This window comes from Carcharhinus amblyrhynchos, unplaced genomic scaffold (assembly GCF_965287045.1).
Source record: "Carcharhinus amblyrhynchos unplaced genomic scaffold, sCarAmb.v2.hapA scaffold_75, whole genome shotgun sequence".
Taxonomy (NCBI): domain Eukaryota; kingdom Metazoa; phylum Chordata; class Chondrichthyes; order Carcharhiniformes; family Carcharhinidae; genus Carcharhinus; species Carcharhinus amblyrhynchos.
Window position 1 is genome coordinate 104,392 of NW_027649815.1, and position 15,090 is coordinate 119,481.

Sequence of the window (15,090 nt, forward strand, 5' to 3'; positions counted from 1 at the left end):
CAGGTAATCCTGCTACATCGATAAAAGGATTAGTATTAATATGTGTACTATTGACGTGTTACATGTTACAGCAGAACTGTATCTGTATAGTCAACAGCCTGGAACATACATTTTCAGTCAGTGTAAAAACACAAGCATTCTTCAACTGTCTGGTTGTTTTCATTGATGGAAGGGAATTGAACTTCAGAATTTAAACTGTTTGGAAACGTCGTAGTCCATCACAGACTTCACAGAATACTACAGCGCAGAAGAGGCCCTTTGGCCCATCGAATCTGCATCAATGCATGAAATGCCCTGACCTGCCACCTAATCCCACTTGCCAGCACTTGGCCCATAGCCTTGAATGTTATTCTGTGTCAAGTCCTCATCTTGATACCTTTTAAAGGATGTGAGGCACCCCGCCTCCATCACCCTCCCCCAGGCAGCACATTCCAGACTGTCACCACCCTCAGTTTCTCCACAAATCCCCCCTAAACCTCCCACCCCTCACTTTTAACTTGTGTCCCCTTGTAACTGACCCTTCAACTAAGGGGACTAGCTGCTCCCTGTCTATCCTGTCCATGCCCCTCATAATCTTGTACACCTCGATCAGGTCACCCCTCAGTCTTCTCTGCTCCAATGAAAACAACCCAAGCCTATCCAATCTGTCCTCATAACTTAAATGTTCCATCTCAAGCAGCCACTCCACTGCGTTCACATCCTTCCTATAATGTGGTAACCAGAACTGCGCACAGTTCTCCAGCTGTGGCCTCACCAAAGTTCTATACAACTCCATCGTGACTTACTTCGAAGGAAAGCTCGGCACCCTCCTCCTCTTCTCCTTCATCACCTTCCTCTTTAATGTGGCAACTCTGAAATCAAAACAACGACAGATAAGGCCCAATCAGTAACTTATGAGCTTTAACATTAGAAAGAGCCAGAATAGGACTTGGGCTACAAGATTAACACAAAATATATATGGCAGGTACTGGATACAGTTTCACAGCGGCTGGATGGAAACACTACTTGTTTGTTTTTTGATAATTACTATAGAAATTCAGTACTCTGATATGAATAAAATTAACAGTCAAATCATAATATCTGAGGGTGAGTCTATCAGGTTGTGTGTATCCAACCATTCTTGAATTGTGACTTGCTTGGATTGGTTTTCTGGTCCGAACCATAAAATCTTGCCCAAGGTCAATGGGCTATTCCATGGTCCCCCCCTCACCTGCTCCGATTCCCATGGTGGGCGGGATGGTAAAATTCTGGCCATTATATTTATATAAAAACATCCTTGTGGCTATCATTTGTATGTGAACCTTGACAGCGTCAACAGGCTATTTAGCCAACGAGAACAGTGCAGTAGGCTTATGCTATCCTTGACATCTGTAGATACACGATGGGATTTTCCGGCCGATCCTGCTAGTGGGATTTTCTGGCCCCACCGACGGTGACCCCCTTTCACTGTGGGTTCCACAGTGAGAGCAATGGGAAACCCCATTTACAATGGCGGGACAAGAAGGTCACGCTGCCAGCCCAAGGACGGGCCACTTCCGCGTAAAACAGGCTGCAGGGGAGTGGAAAATCCTGCCAATGGACTTTCAGCAGGACACTGGGTAGTGGTCGGGAAGGGGAGCATATCGATTTTCCTCATGACAATTTTTGCCGACGATAATATTGCAGCCATTGCCCTGGTGAAAAATCAGCCAGCATGGCAAACTTGGGAAAAAAAAACTTTGAGTTTACGTGGATCAGCATTAGCCTGGAATTCCAGCTGGAACCAAAGCAGCAATGTGATAGATTCCCAGTCAAAGGGCTGAAAAATGAGTGGTTTGTCTGAATTCTCTTCTTGAAAAATTAAAGGAAAGGCTTTGAGTTTTACAAGAACACCGGATATCTCAAAGTACTCAAAAGTTAACTTTTTAAGTATAGTCATTATTGTAATGTAGGAAATGCAGCAGCCAATTTGAGGACAGCAAATCCCCACAAATAGTAATTTGATAATGACCAAATAATCTGTTTTTTTTTGTCAATTGAGGGTTAAATATTGGTCTGGACACCAGGGAGGAGTCCCTGTTCTTCTTCAATATCGTGCAAGGGGATCTTTAACATCCACCCAGGCAGACAGATAAGACCATGGTTTAACACCTCATCTGAAAGACAACACACTTGACAGTGCAACGCTCCTTCAGCGCTGCAATGAAGTGTCAACCCAGATTCATTCTTCTCAAGTACTACTTGACCAGAGAAAGCCATGACTAGACCTTATGTACTCATTAAAGGGGGCACGTTAAGGGACGTTCACACTTTATAGGAGAGCAAATTTGAATTTTGCTGACATTACAGACCTTGCCAGGTAACAAGTGCTAGATAAAATTTGTTGTAATCAGGGCTCTCATTGGAGCCGAATATGCCTAGAAACCACAATCTCCGCATTAGAAAGGGACGTCAAGGGTCCCTTGTGCAACTGGCTGACCATCACTTGCCATTTCTGTTGCAACGCCCCAGTTGTGCAAGAAGGGCACAGAATCATAGAATCCGGCACTGCAGAAGTAGGCTATTTGGCCCATCAAGTCTGCTGACCATAATTCCACCCAGGCCCTATTCCCAACCTAGCCATTTCCATCGACACTAAAGGGGCAATTCAGCATGACTAATCCACCTAACCTGCAAATCTTTGGACTGTGGGGGAAAACCCACACAGTCACGGAGAGGATGTGCAAACTCCGCTCCAGTCATAATCTTGATGAATGGTGGAGCAGGCTCGAAGAGCAAAATGACCTCCTCTTGCTTCTATACAGTCAGTGACCCAAGCTGGGAATTGAACCCAGTTCGCTGGCGCTGTGTGAAACAGCAGTGCTAACCACTGTGCCACCGTGCTGCTGTCTACAAGATTCAACTTGGATAACGGCACCAGTGATTGGATTTGATTTATTACTAACACATACAGAGATAGTGATACTGAAAAGTATTGTTTTGCGCACTATCCAAATTAGTTATACCATATATAGCTCGCAAGGAGTCGCCGTGTTCCGGCAGCATCTTGAAACATGGATATGGTCAATCCATAGTGAAATCAGTACCACCTCCCTGTTCTGTCTTCACTCCCTTTGTTGTGGGGACTGGTTGTAAATATGGAACGTTTGCCATTAATGTGCACCAACAGGCATGAAGAACTCTTCCCAAACATACTACTGGACATTCAAAAAGTGGGATGAATATGGACCATCGACCCTGGGATCAAGGCTGAGTAATCAGGGAGTCATTGCTTGGATTTTAAACACAGTGTGCCTCTGGAGTTTTTGTTTAGAGGAACAGTCAGAAAATAAACAGCATGATAAATAGCAACTGATTAAGGGCGGCATGGTGGTACAGTAGATAGCAATACCGCCTCACAGCCCCAGGGACCCGGGTTTGATTCCCGGCTTGGGTGACTGTCTGAGTGGAGTTTGCATGTTCTCCTTGCGTCTGCGTAGGTTTCCTCCGGGTGCTCCGGTTTCCTCCCACAGTCCAAAGATGTGCGAGTTAGGTGGATTGGGTGTGACAAATTATCCATCAGTGTCAGGGCGATTAGCAGGGTAAGTATGTGAGGTTACAGGGATAGGGCTTGGGTGGGATAGCTGTCGGTGCAGGCCTGAATGACCTCTTCTACACTGTACGGATTCTATTCTATGATTCTAAAAGGGAATATTGGCCTTTTTTTTGAATTTCCAAATGTTTGATGCCAAATGGTATTCACAAACAGTGCAGTTTGATAAGTGTATTACTTTTTAAAATCACAGCATGGGAGAGTGTTTCAACCCTGTAGAAATAGTTTGAAATATTTACCAGAATAAAGGTATACTGACCTTTGCCATAATATCAGCATAACACATGTAGAGATGGTCCATTTCTAGTTTGCTGGGTGATTCAAAAAAAACATTTATTTTAATACATCCTTAAACACAAATGAAAACGCAACTAAAACAAGACATTTTAAAATATGCCATATTCATTATGGAGTCCCCACAGTGCAGAAAGAGGCCATTCAGCCCATCGACTCTGCACCAAGAACAATCCCAGTCAGGCCCCATCCCCACAACACAAGAATGCCAAATTTCAAATCATCACAGCAATTTATCCTACAGCAGAAAAAACACAGAACCGTACAGCACAGGAACAGGCCCTTCGACCCACAATGTTGTGTCGAACATGGCACCAAATTAAACTAATCCCTTCTGCCTGCCCTTGGGCCATACCTCTCTATTTCTTGATATTCACTGCCTATTTAAAAGCCCCTTAAATGTCTCGATTGCATCAGCCTCCACCACCATCCCTGGCAGTGCATTCCAGACACCGACCACTTTCTGTGTAAGAAAACTTGTCCCTCATGTCTCCTTCTTCCTTCTCACCTTAAGTGCATGACCCCTAGTAGTAGCCATTTCAAGTCTGGGAAAAAAACTCCCAACCCTATCGAAGCCTCTCACAATTTTATAAACTTTCAGAGAAAACAATCCTAGTTTGTTCAGCCTCTCCTTATAGCTCATACTCTCGAATCCAGGCCTCATCCTGGTAAGCCTCCTCTGCACCCTCTCCAAAGCCTCCACATCCTTCCTGTAATGTGGTGACTAGAATTGAATGCAATGCTCTAAGTGCTGCCTAATCAAACTTCTATAAAGTTGCAACATGACATCCTGACACTTGTACTCAATGCCCCGACCTATAAAGCATGCCGTACACCTTTTTTACCACCCTATTTACTTGTGTGGCCACTTTCAGGGAGTTATGGACTTGAACTCCAAGATCCCCCTATAATCAATGATGTTCGAGTCCTGTCATTAACCATATACTTAACCTTAACATTTGATCTCCCAAAAGTGCAGCACATCACAGTGCTGATTGGATGGCAAGCTGACTCTGATTGGCTGAGGCGTTGCCACGGAGAAAAGCAATGGGGAACTATAGGCTCCCCAAACTCCCCAGGAATTGAAAAAGACAAAAGGCTCAAGCTGCCTAGTGGGTTATTTGAATCATTCTTGAAGTGAAACATATCATGCTTATCCTAGCCAATTCAAGAGGCAAAACCTATGATCCAGGTGGGCTCCATTAAACATTTTGTAGCTTTTGACCTGAACTATTACAACACACTGCCAGTGCAACATTTTAATAAAAACTGCCATCAATTGTTAGCGTTAAAATGGCACAGAATATTATGTAAATCTCTACCTTTTCTCAGTCAGAGCGGTACGGCTAAAGTGCAGAATCAACTGGTGAAGTGGATCAGGTTTCGTCTCTTCTGTCTCTTCCTCCTCTTCTTCTGCTTCACCTGATTTCTATTCATATAGCGATCACAATGAACAATGTAACTTTGATAATAGCTTGAACAAACTTTTCAAATGTGCTATTACACGCACTTTTACATACGCGGCATGATGCAAAAACTTTACTGTGCAAGAGTGTACCCATGTAATCTTGCATTAAAATTCCACACCTTCATGACAGAGTTCATCACTCGTTTCACCAGTGCTTGGAGAATTCAAATAAAAATCTCCCAGTTGCTAACACAGCTTCCATGTTCAATCTCACGCAAATCACATCCATGTGCACGTGTAACACAGCTTTTTCAACAGGCTGACACATACCTTGCATTAGTGGACGTTGTGCACATGCATCCATGCAGCACTGTTAATGCATTATTAGTTACAAGAGATTAAGAGTCACACTGGAAGGTAATATCTTGCAGGAGATTTTATAAAATTGTCCCACGTAATTCGATTCTTTAAAAACAAAATTAAGGCTCCTTTTTTTTTGAGAGGTTTTCATGCCACGGGACTTGCAGTCCTCTGACATGACGCCTTGCCTGTTGTATTCCTAGATCCTTTTCTATTAGAATTGCTTCCTTTCACAAGGCACAACAGGTGGTTTCACATTGAATTATTTCAGAGGGCAAAGATGAAACCTCTATTGATGAGCTGCCGCTGTTTCTGACCTTGCAAAGTCAAATGAAAGAATTGGCATTCACTGGTGTTATAATCAATCATCCATTTCAAAGGTGGCTAACAAGGTAAGGATTCCGTACATCATTTGAATTGGATCTCTGATATTCACACAGACAGCAGGCTAGATTTCCATCCTCATTGTCTGGGTGGAAATCTGGCAAAGCAGATCACTCACGCATTGTACAGTCCATCCAATTTACATTCCATTGAAATCACGAGTGAAAATTGGGTGCATTTTGCGAGGGGCAGATGACGCACTCCCTAGATCACCAACCATGGAGGAAAGCCAAACATTTACCCCAATCCGTTCGAGGTCAGGTGTTTAGAAATTGGTGAGGTGTGTTTATCATTCACCAGTCAAGCAAATGACACCTCAGTTTAAAACATCATTCAATCTACAACACTACATCAAAATTTGAGATAAAGGTATTTTTCCAGCTATTGCAAATCCTATGTTCCTGAACGACAACAGAGCAGGATTACTGTAGGTGGTAACTGGATTTTCTTTCAATTTTCCCTTATTTATTTCATGATCTGAAGGCTATGAAAAATGGATTTTACTCATAAAGGAACAAAGGAAAAAAAGCGAAGAAGTTATGCTAAGGCTTCATTAAAAAAAAACACTTGCAAGACCTCAGCTGGAATATTGTGTTGGCTTCTGGGCATCACATTTTAGGAAGGATTTCAAGGGTTTGGAGATGGTACAGAAGAGATTTACTGGGGATGAGGGCTTTCAGCTGAGAGACTAAAGAAGTCAGGATTGTTCTCCCCAAGACAGAGGAGTTAAAAAGGTGTTTTGATGTGAAGATGTGAGTAAGGGAAAAGGAACAAATAAGGGGAAAAAAAGGTTTTCCCCAATGATAGGAGGTCAGTTAGTAGACAGGACAGATATAAAATAATTTGCAAAAATAACCAGATGTGGCCTCAGAAAACTTTATTAACCTGCTGTCTTTCTGTAATAACCATTTAATGTTATACCTATGCAACATCAATATTTTTAATTCTACAACGTGTAATTTATTCTTTAACAATCTGCATGCAAAAAAAAAGAACTTTCTACAAATTAAACACTACAATATTAAAACTATTTTGTACGTATTGTCAAAACCACTGATAATATTCCTTTTCTTTTGGCATATCCTACTGAAGCCCAGTTATACTGCGTATGTTACTCCGCTAAGGTTGTGCTGACTCAGTGTTTTGCTTTAGAAGACCACTGTAGCATTTTTTATCTGCAGCAACATGATCGTTGACAGGATAGCATGACAATAGTACAAAATCACCCCAGTGCAGGCCCTCTGGTGTGGAAAGGAAACAACTTCAGCCAGCCTGAACAATCAAATTGGCTACAAAAGCACTGGACAGATTATTATCTCTCTTATCAGTTTTAAAATGAAAGGACAGACAGTGCAAATTAGAGCAATAATGAATTAATTTAATTACAGAGTCTGAGTGCATTGAAGCGAACATAGAAATATGTCCAGACAACACCAGCACACAGAATGTGCATTCAAGCTTGCATGTGCGGAGCCCCAGAGAATGTAATGAGGCAGTACATGTGGTTAATAGTGTACATACTCGAGTAATGGTTGATCACATGTAAAAGTCAATTGCTAACCTTTGGCCAAAATAAATCATTCATTTTTACATATAGTTTTAAGTTTATTTATTAGTGTCACAAGTCAGCTTATGTTATAACACTACAATGAAGTTATGGTGAAAATCCCCTAGTCGCCACACTTCGGCGCCAGTTTGGGTACACCAAGGGAGAATTTAGCATAGCCGATGCACCTAACCCAGCATAGTTTCATGACTGTGGGAAGGAACTGGGGGAAACCTATGCAGACACAGGGAGAACATGCAATGACCCAAATTGGGAATCAAACAAGGGTCCCTGGCACTGTGAGGCAGCAGTGCCAACCACCATACTGCCCCATATATTTCGTGTATTAGTTGACCTTGACTTTTAACTGAAAGATCTAAGCTTTCTACTTACCACCCTCTCGCTGCTGAAGTTAACCTCTGCAAACCTACTCCTGAATGTTATAGAATAAGCACATCACTGCAGGTAGCTGTTCAGCTGTGTGTCAAGATGTCAATGCTACATTTTGGTTAGGGTTGGTGGGATCAATTTCCCACCTGACACCTCTGTAATAGTGGGACAGTGTAAGAGGGTGGATTTTGACCACAAAACTATTACTCACAAAAAAGTCAACCGCCTTACATTTTGGCTAAAAATTTAGTCTTAGAAACTTGACTTTTACACAAATATATACGGCATAACTCAACTTGCATTGCTCCAAATGGATTGTTTCTAGCATTCTAGAAGCCAGAATTAGCAGGAATCTCTGTAATCATTAATTATTTTACACAAACACACAAAGGTAAATCTTAACACTACCATATTTAGAAATAAATATCTGACATTCTGATTATGTATTACTTTACACAGCTAATCTCATATTGGCTGATCCAATTTGTTATCCATATATATATTAGGCTACTATATTAAAGATATGAAGCAAAACAAAAATTGTGAGATACAAGAAGCGAGAGGTGTAAGAAAGTAAAATGAGGAAAATGGTTAGAGGGACAAACGAAAGGAAAATGGATGTCAGGACTAAACATGCCACAATACATGGCCAAAAGAATTTGAGGATGGTAGCCAGTGACATTGTCTCAAGGTTCAGTGCTAGGGGCATTGCTTTTGTGATATATAAATGACTTGAATCTTGAAATAGAATAAAATTTCAAAATTAATACCAACCTTGGAGGCATGGAAAACAGCAAGGTTGATACGAATTGACTACAAGTATACACAGATTTAAATTTATTAGTGTCACAAGTAGGCTTACATTAATACTGCAATAAGTTACTATGAAAATCCCTAGTCGCCACACTCCAGTGCCTGTTCAGGTGCACTAAGGGAGAATTTAGCATGGCCAATGCACCTAAATGGCACGTCTTTCAGAGTGTAGAAGGAAACCAAAGCATCTGGAGGAAACCCACACAGACACGAGGAGAGTGTGCTGACAGTGACCCAAGTCAGTAATTGAACCCGGGTCCCTGGTGCTGTGAGGCAGCAGTGCTAACCACTGTGCCACCCTAAGGGCAAAAGATAGGTGAACAAGCCAGGCACATCCTTCCCAAATTGTGGTCACCAGAACTAGAATTTAACAGGAAATAGCTGTGAGATGATGCATTTTGGCAGAAGGGATAGGGAACATCGAAAGTACCTAATGGGCAAATTCCAAAGAGTGCACTGGGTCAGAAGAGTCGGGGAGTGGGGGGGGCGGGGAGCACATGTGCATAGAGTTTTGAAGGTAGCAGGATGTATTGAGAGTGTGGTCAGTAAAGTATACAGGTCTTCACACTGGACTACAAAAGCAGGGAAGTTATGCTGAATCTTTATAAAGCTTTGGTTAGGCTACAACTATAGCATTGCATTTAGTTCTGGTGACCACAGTTTGGGAAAGGATGTGAATGATCTTGAGAGGGTGCAGAGGAGTTTTACCACAGTGGTTCAGTAGTAAGGGAATGTAGCTCCAAGTTTAAGTTGGAAAACCTGAAAATGTAGGTAAAACATAGCAGGTCTGACAGCATCTGTGGAGAGAGAACAGAGTCAACGATAACCCTTTGAAATCATCCTTACTTGAAACGTTGATTCTATTCTTTCACCACAGATGCTGTCAGACCTGCTGAGCTTTTTCTGCATTTTGAGGTTTTGTTTCAGGTTCCAGCATCCACAGTATTTTGCCTTTATCTTGGAAAACCTGGGGTTATTATCCCTGGAGAAAAAGGAAGTGGGGGGAGATCTGACAGAGGTGTACAAGATCATGATAAGGCAGGCAAAGTTGTTCCCATTAGTTGATGGCATGAGGAATCAGAGGTCACAAATTTAAGGTTTTGGGTAAGAAATGAGGAAGAACCGTTTTTGAAGGTAATCATCTGGAAAATCCTGCCTACAGGTGTGGTGGAAGCTGAGATGAACAATGATTTTATAAGGAAATTTAATACTTGAAGGAAATACATTTGCAGGGCTACTAGTAAAGATGGAGGAATGAGACTGATTGGATTGCTCTGTCAGAGCTGGCATGGGCCTGATTGGACAAATGTCCTCCTCCTCTGCCATAATGACATTATAGGTGGTAGTCGATGCTTGTGACAGGAGTCATGCCTACTGGCTGGAGAGTTGGTGAGAGTCCGGCCCGGTGTATTAAATATCACTCAGGCAATTAAATGGACAGCAGTAAGCCTTACCTGGGATCAGGCACCCGGAGGGCATGTCCTAGCCACTGAGGAGCTGCGAGCCAATTAGAGGCCAATAACTCTATCTGAATAACAATGCCACTGGCTGTTGCCAGCACGACATCCGCACAAAGCCAAGCATTGTCCCTGAGTCCCAGGACCAAAGGTTGAATGATAGGTAGTCGGGAGGCCACGGAAGAGTCAGTTCTCAGCAAGCTCTCAGCGGACTCCCCTTCCCGATGCCGGGCCCCTCAATCAGGCCACTGAGTGTCTTTAGTAATAATCGGGGGATCCCCTGGGAGCCAGCAAGCTACCCTGCAATAATTGGTAGTGGCACGATGGGGCCCTTTTAAGGACATTGCTTAGCAGTGGGGTGGGAAGGAGTTTCCCACTACAGACTTAATCAGGGTAGTGGCTGGAAGGCAGCTAAGTTACCTCTTTATTAAATGCTGCCCTGCCCCCAAAATCTGGTACTTAATTCACCACTAGGGAGGGCATTAAATGATCAATTCACACTTAGAATTACAGCCTAATGCTTAAAATTTAAGCCATATTATATAACACCAATGAGATGTCACGATTTTGCTAGTTTATCACCGGATAGGGTTCAAGTAAAGTAAGCCAATTTATAAGAAACCTATGTACTTGATCTGCTTGTGCCAGTCAGAGCTACTAAATGTGTCTCCTGACTTCACTTTCCAACAATTACAAACAAAGGAAAAGACAAAAAGGTGCCTGAAATATACAAACATTCCAGACCAAATGCCCCAAGCACCACTGTTCCTTCCAATCCCATCACTGCTGTAGATGAAGCAGCACTTACTAGTATGATGTCTCCTCTCATAACTACATCTCGTAACTGAGATGAAAGCTGGTATTTGAATAAAATTCTACACATCAGCTGTCGTGCTTTTTAAATTAGTTTTTCAACATTACAACATGCCCTCTACAGATGAATACTGTTGAACTGTTTGGTTGCACACGGAGGAATTCCCTTGCCATAGACTGAGTATTTGACACTGATTATGTCAAAGTTAAAGGCCTTCTCCCCTCCCTACAGAAACTGGGCCTTCATTAGGCAAGGGAAACACCCCAAACCTTAAACATAGAGGAGTAACCTCCTCACATCCTTGGCCATTCAATGGTCAGGGAACCCATCTCACACCTTAGAATCATAGAATCCAAAGTGCATGAGCGGGCCATTCTGCCCATCCAGCCTGAACCAACAACAATCAGGGTGCCCACCCCCCACCTCCACAGTCACCGCACCCCCCCTCCCATTCATAATGTAAGCACAATCCTCCTCCATCAACCAATGGGCCCTCCTCCCCCATGTAAGGGGAACGCCCCCTTCCCCTCCGCACGTAAGGGGAACGCCCCCTTCCCCTCCGTACGTAAGGGGAACGCCCCCTTCCCCTCCGCACGTAAGGGGAACGCCCCCTTCCCCTCCGCACGTAAGGGGAACGCCCCCTTCCCCTCCGCACGTAAGGGGAACGCCCCTTTCCCCTCCGCACGTAAGGGGAACGCCCCCTTCCCCTCCACACGTAAGGGGAACGCCCCCTTCCCCTCCGCACGTAAGGGGAACGCCCCCTTCCCCTCCGCACGTAAGGGGAACGCCCCCTTCCCCTCCACACGTAAGGGGAACGCCCCCTTCCCCTCCACACGTAAGGGGAACGCTCCTTTCCCCTTTCCTCCACACAAAGGGAATAGACCCCCCATCCCCCCTCCAAAGATTACCCTAGCAGTTCCAGGGTGCCAGTGTCGGGGCAATGCCCTGCTATGTCCCTCAGAACTCAGGGTTATTCTCACCTCTGTGCCCCCAGTGTGATCATTACCATTGGATTTCGAAAACCAGTGGTGATTCCCATTAGCATAATATTATACCAGCAGAGGATAAGCATTTAACACTACCGGAAGCAACAGTGTTAAGACATCTAATGGTATTAAGATTAATTCAACTTCATGGAAATTTCCTGGCTTCAGATATCAGGGTGCCACCTTTAAAAATGGCAATAGAATCACAGAATTATAATCATAGAATCCCTACAGTGTAGAAGGAGGCCATTTAGCTCATTGAGTCTGCACTGACCACATTCCCAATTCTATCCTTGTAATCCCATTAATTTACCCTGCCATTCCACCTGACATTAAGGGACAATTTAGCATGGCCAATCCACCTAACCTTCACATTTTTGGAGTGTGGGAGGAAACCTGGGGCACCTGGAGGAAACACACACAGACATGGGGAGAATGTGTGAACTCCAAACAGACAGTGAACCAAGGCCAAAATTGAACCCTGGTCCCTGGCGCTGAGGGGCAGCAGCGCTAATGACTGTGCTCACTGCTGTCCATGGGACAATAGCATACTTGATTATGTTGCTGGCAGGGGAGATCCCAAATCGAGCCATCTTTATGGTCCTTTTGTGAGATTTAGTGGCTATAACAGGATACCCGTGGTGAAGGGGCTTGCAGAGTCATGCCCCACAATTTAAATGAGCACAGAAGAGAGGCTCCCTTTTCACAGGGATCAGCATAAAAAAAAATCACTTTTACAACTCGTACCTTAGTCAGATTTACATCTACACAGTATGCGGCTTGAAACTGCTGGATTGGCCATGTGCATCTCAGAGTGAGATAAGTGCTCTCTCTGTAAATGTTGGATGTAGGTATTGTTGCTTCATTCATTTGGAAGTTAAACGGATATCTTTTAGAGAAAATCATTTTGATACAGTATGTGGATAATTTGAGACATGGGGCAAAATCTTACCAAACAAAATGGCAGAGCAGTGCTTCCGGTGAGAAAACAGTGTGCTTCTCTGCAGAGAAATATGCCAGTTTTCTCTGCAGGTCATATGACACTCTGCCAAAAAAAAAATGAAGGGGGCTTGTTTCACACCATCACACAGGGGACAGGGCCTCAGCATGCCTGCAAAACTCGGTTGCAGAGAGCTCGGATTGAAACCACAGACCATTAATCACGATCAGACTCTGTCGACATCGCGGTCGGGATCAATGGGGATCAATGCAGTCAACTGTGAAGGGAAATCAAAATAAACACAGGTGGCTGGAGGATGACAGAAATCCATTACGAGGCACTACAATCATTGTTGCAGATAAGAACATAAGAAATAGGAGCAGGAGTAGGCCATCTAGCCCTTCGAGCCTGCCCCGCCACTCGATAAGATCATGGCTGATTTGTCGTGGCTCAGTTCCACATTCCCGCCCTCTCCCCATAACCCTTAATCCCCTCGCTTATCAAAAACCCATCAACCCGCGTCTTAAGAATATTTAGCGAGGCAGCCTCCACCACCTCAACGGGCAAAGAATTCCAGAGATTCACCAAGTGAAGAAGTTCCTCCTCAACTCCGTTCTAAACCGCCCCCCCCCCTTTATCTTGAGGCTGTGCCCCCTGGTCCTACTGTCCTTTCTGAGCGGGAAGAGTCTCTCCACCTCTATCCTATCCATCCCATTCATCACCTTATACATCTCAATGAGATCTCCCCTCATTCTTCTAAATTCTAACGAGTACAAGCCTAGTTTATTCAGCCTCTCCTCATAGCTCAACCCCCTCAACTCTGGTATCAGCCTAGTAAACCTCCTATGCACTTCCTCCAAGGCCAAAATATCCTTGCGTAAGTGCGGCGACCAAAACTGCACACAGTACTCCAGCTGCGGCCTCACCAATGCCCTATACAGCTGCAGCAAGACCTCCCTACTTTTATATTCAATCCCCCTCGCTATGAAGGCCAGCATCCCATTTGCCTTCCTGACCACCTGCTGCACCTGAAGGCTGGGTTTTTGCGACTTATGCACGAGGACTCCGAGGTCCCTCTGCACCGTCGCCTGCTGCAGTTTTTCGCCACGTAAGTAATAGTCCTTCCTACCATTATTCCTACCAAAGTGGACCACCTCGCACTTGCCAACATTAAATTCCATTTGCCAGTTCCTGGCCCATTCGCCCAGCCTATCTAGATCCTTCTGCAGACTCTCCACACCCTCCGCGCAATTTGCCGTTCCACCAATCTTGGTGTCATCAGCAAATTTCGACACCATACACTCGGTTCCCTCCTCCAGATCATCTATATAAATGGTAAATAGCTGAGGCCCCAGCACCGACCCCTGGGGCACTCCACTAGTCACCAACCGCCAATCCGAATAGCACCCGTTGACCCCCACTCTCTGCCTCCTATTTGACAACCAATCCTCTATCCACGCTAACACCCTACCCCCAACTCCATGCCCCCTTACCTTCTGCAATAACCTCTTGTGAGCTACCTTGTCAAACGCTTTCTGAAAATCAAGAAGATCAAAGGCTTCAAATGCAACCTAAGACGGTTTCAACAATTTCTGCTTGCTTGGAAGCCTCAGCAACTTCAAATCAAAGTGTGCATACACTGGGGTTGAGTGCACAGCTGGGCAGACTGGAACCCCCACCCCAGTGAAATTGAAATCGCTTCTCCTCTGGTTTCACCTGCAGCTTCTGACAGGGAGAAAGGAAAATCTCTGCTGCAGAATGGAGTGCTGCAATGATTTAAATTCCTGCCAAGTGACCGGTGGGTGGTGCATGGAGGTTAAAGTGACCTGGCTGGTTCAGAATTTACACAGCTGACAGGCAGGAAATGCAGAAATTGATCACAGGGCTGCCTGAAATCACCATGCCATGGGTAATCTTCAGGTCTGCCAGGGCTAGAAGAGGTAGTCCAGCCAGGACACTCCCATCCTGGCAGAGTGGGGGCATTTAGTGGGACTCATGACTGGTATCCAGCCAACTGCGAGTCTTCCAGGCTGTTTTTTGATGTAATCAGCCTTGCGCCGGAAATCAGTACAAAGCTGATTAAAATATGGAAATTCATATTTCTATATCATTAGTGAGCCCAGGACG

The 15,090-nt window shown here is 44.3% G+C and overlaps 1 protein-coding gene across 11 annotated transcripts in view; it reads right to left on the reverse strand.

Moving 5' to 3' along the window:
- Window positions 1–15,090, reverse strand: part of LOC145337795 (ryanodine receptor 1-like) — a 448,949-nt gene that overhangs the window by 89,948 nt on the left and 343,911 nt on the right. For all 11 annotated transcript variants that reach the window (XM_080182647.1, XM_080182646.1, XM_080182643.1 and 8 more), the window contains 3 exons: window positions 5,188–5,294; window positions 3,831–3,882; window positions 786–851 (listed from right to left, as the gene is read on the reverse strand). In XM_080182647.1, the coding sequence (XP_080038773.1) occupies window positions 786–851; window positions 3,831–3,882; window positions 5,188–5,294 (225 nt within the window). The remainder of the gene's footprint in view (window positions 1–785; window positions 852–3,830; window positions 3,883–5,187; window positions 5,295–15,090) is intronic.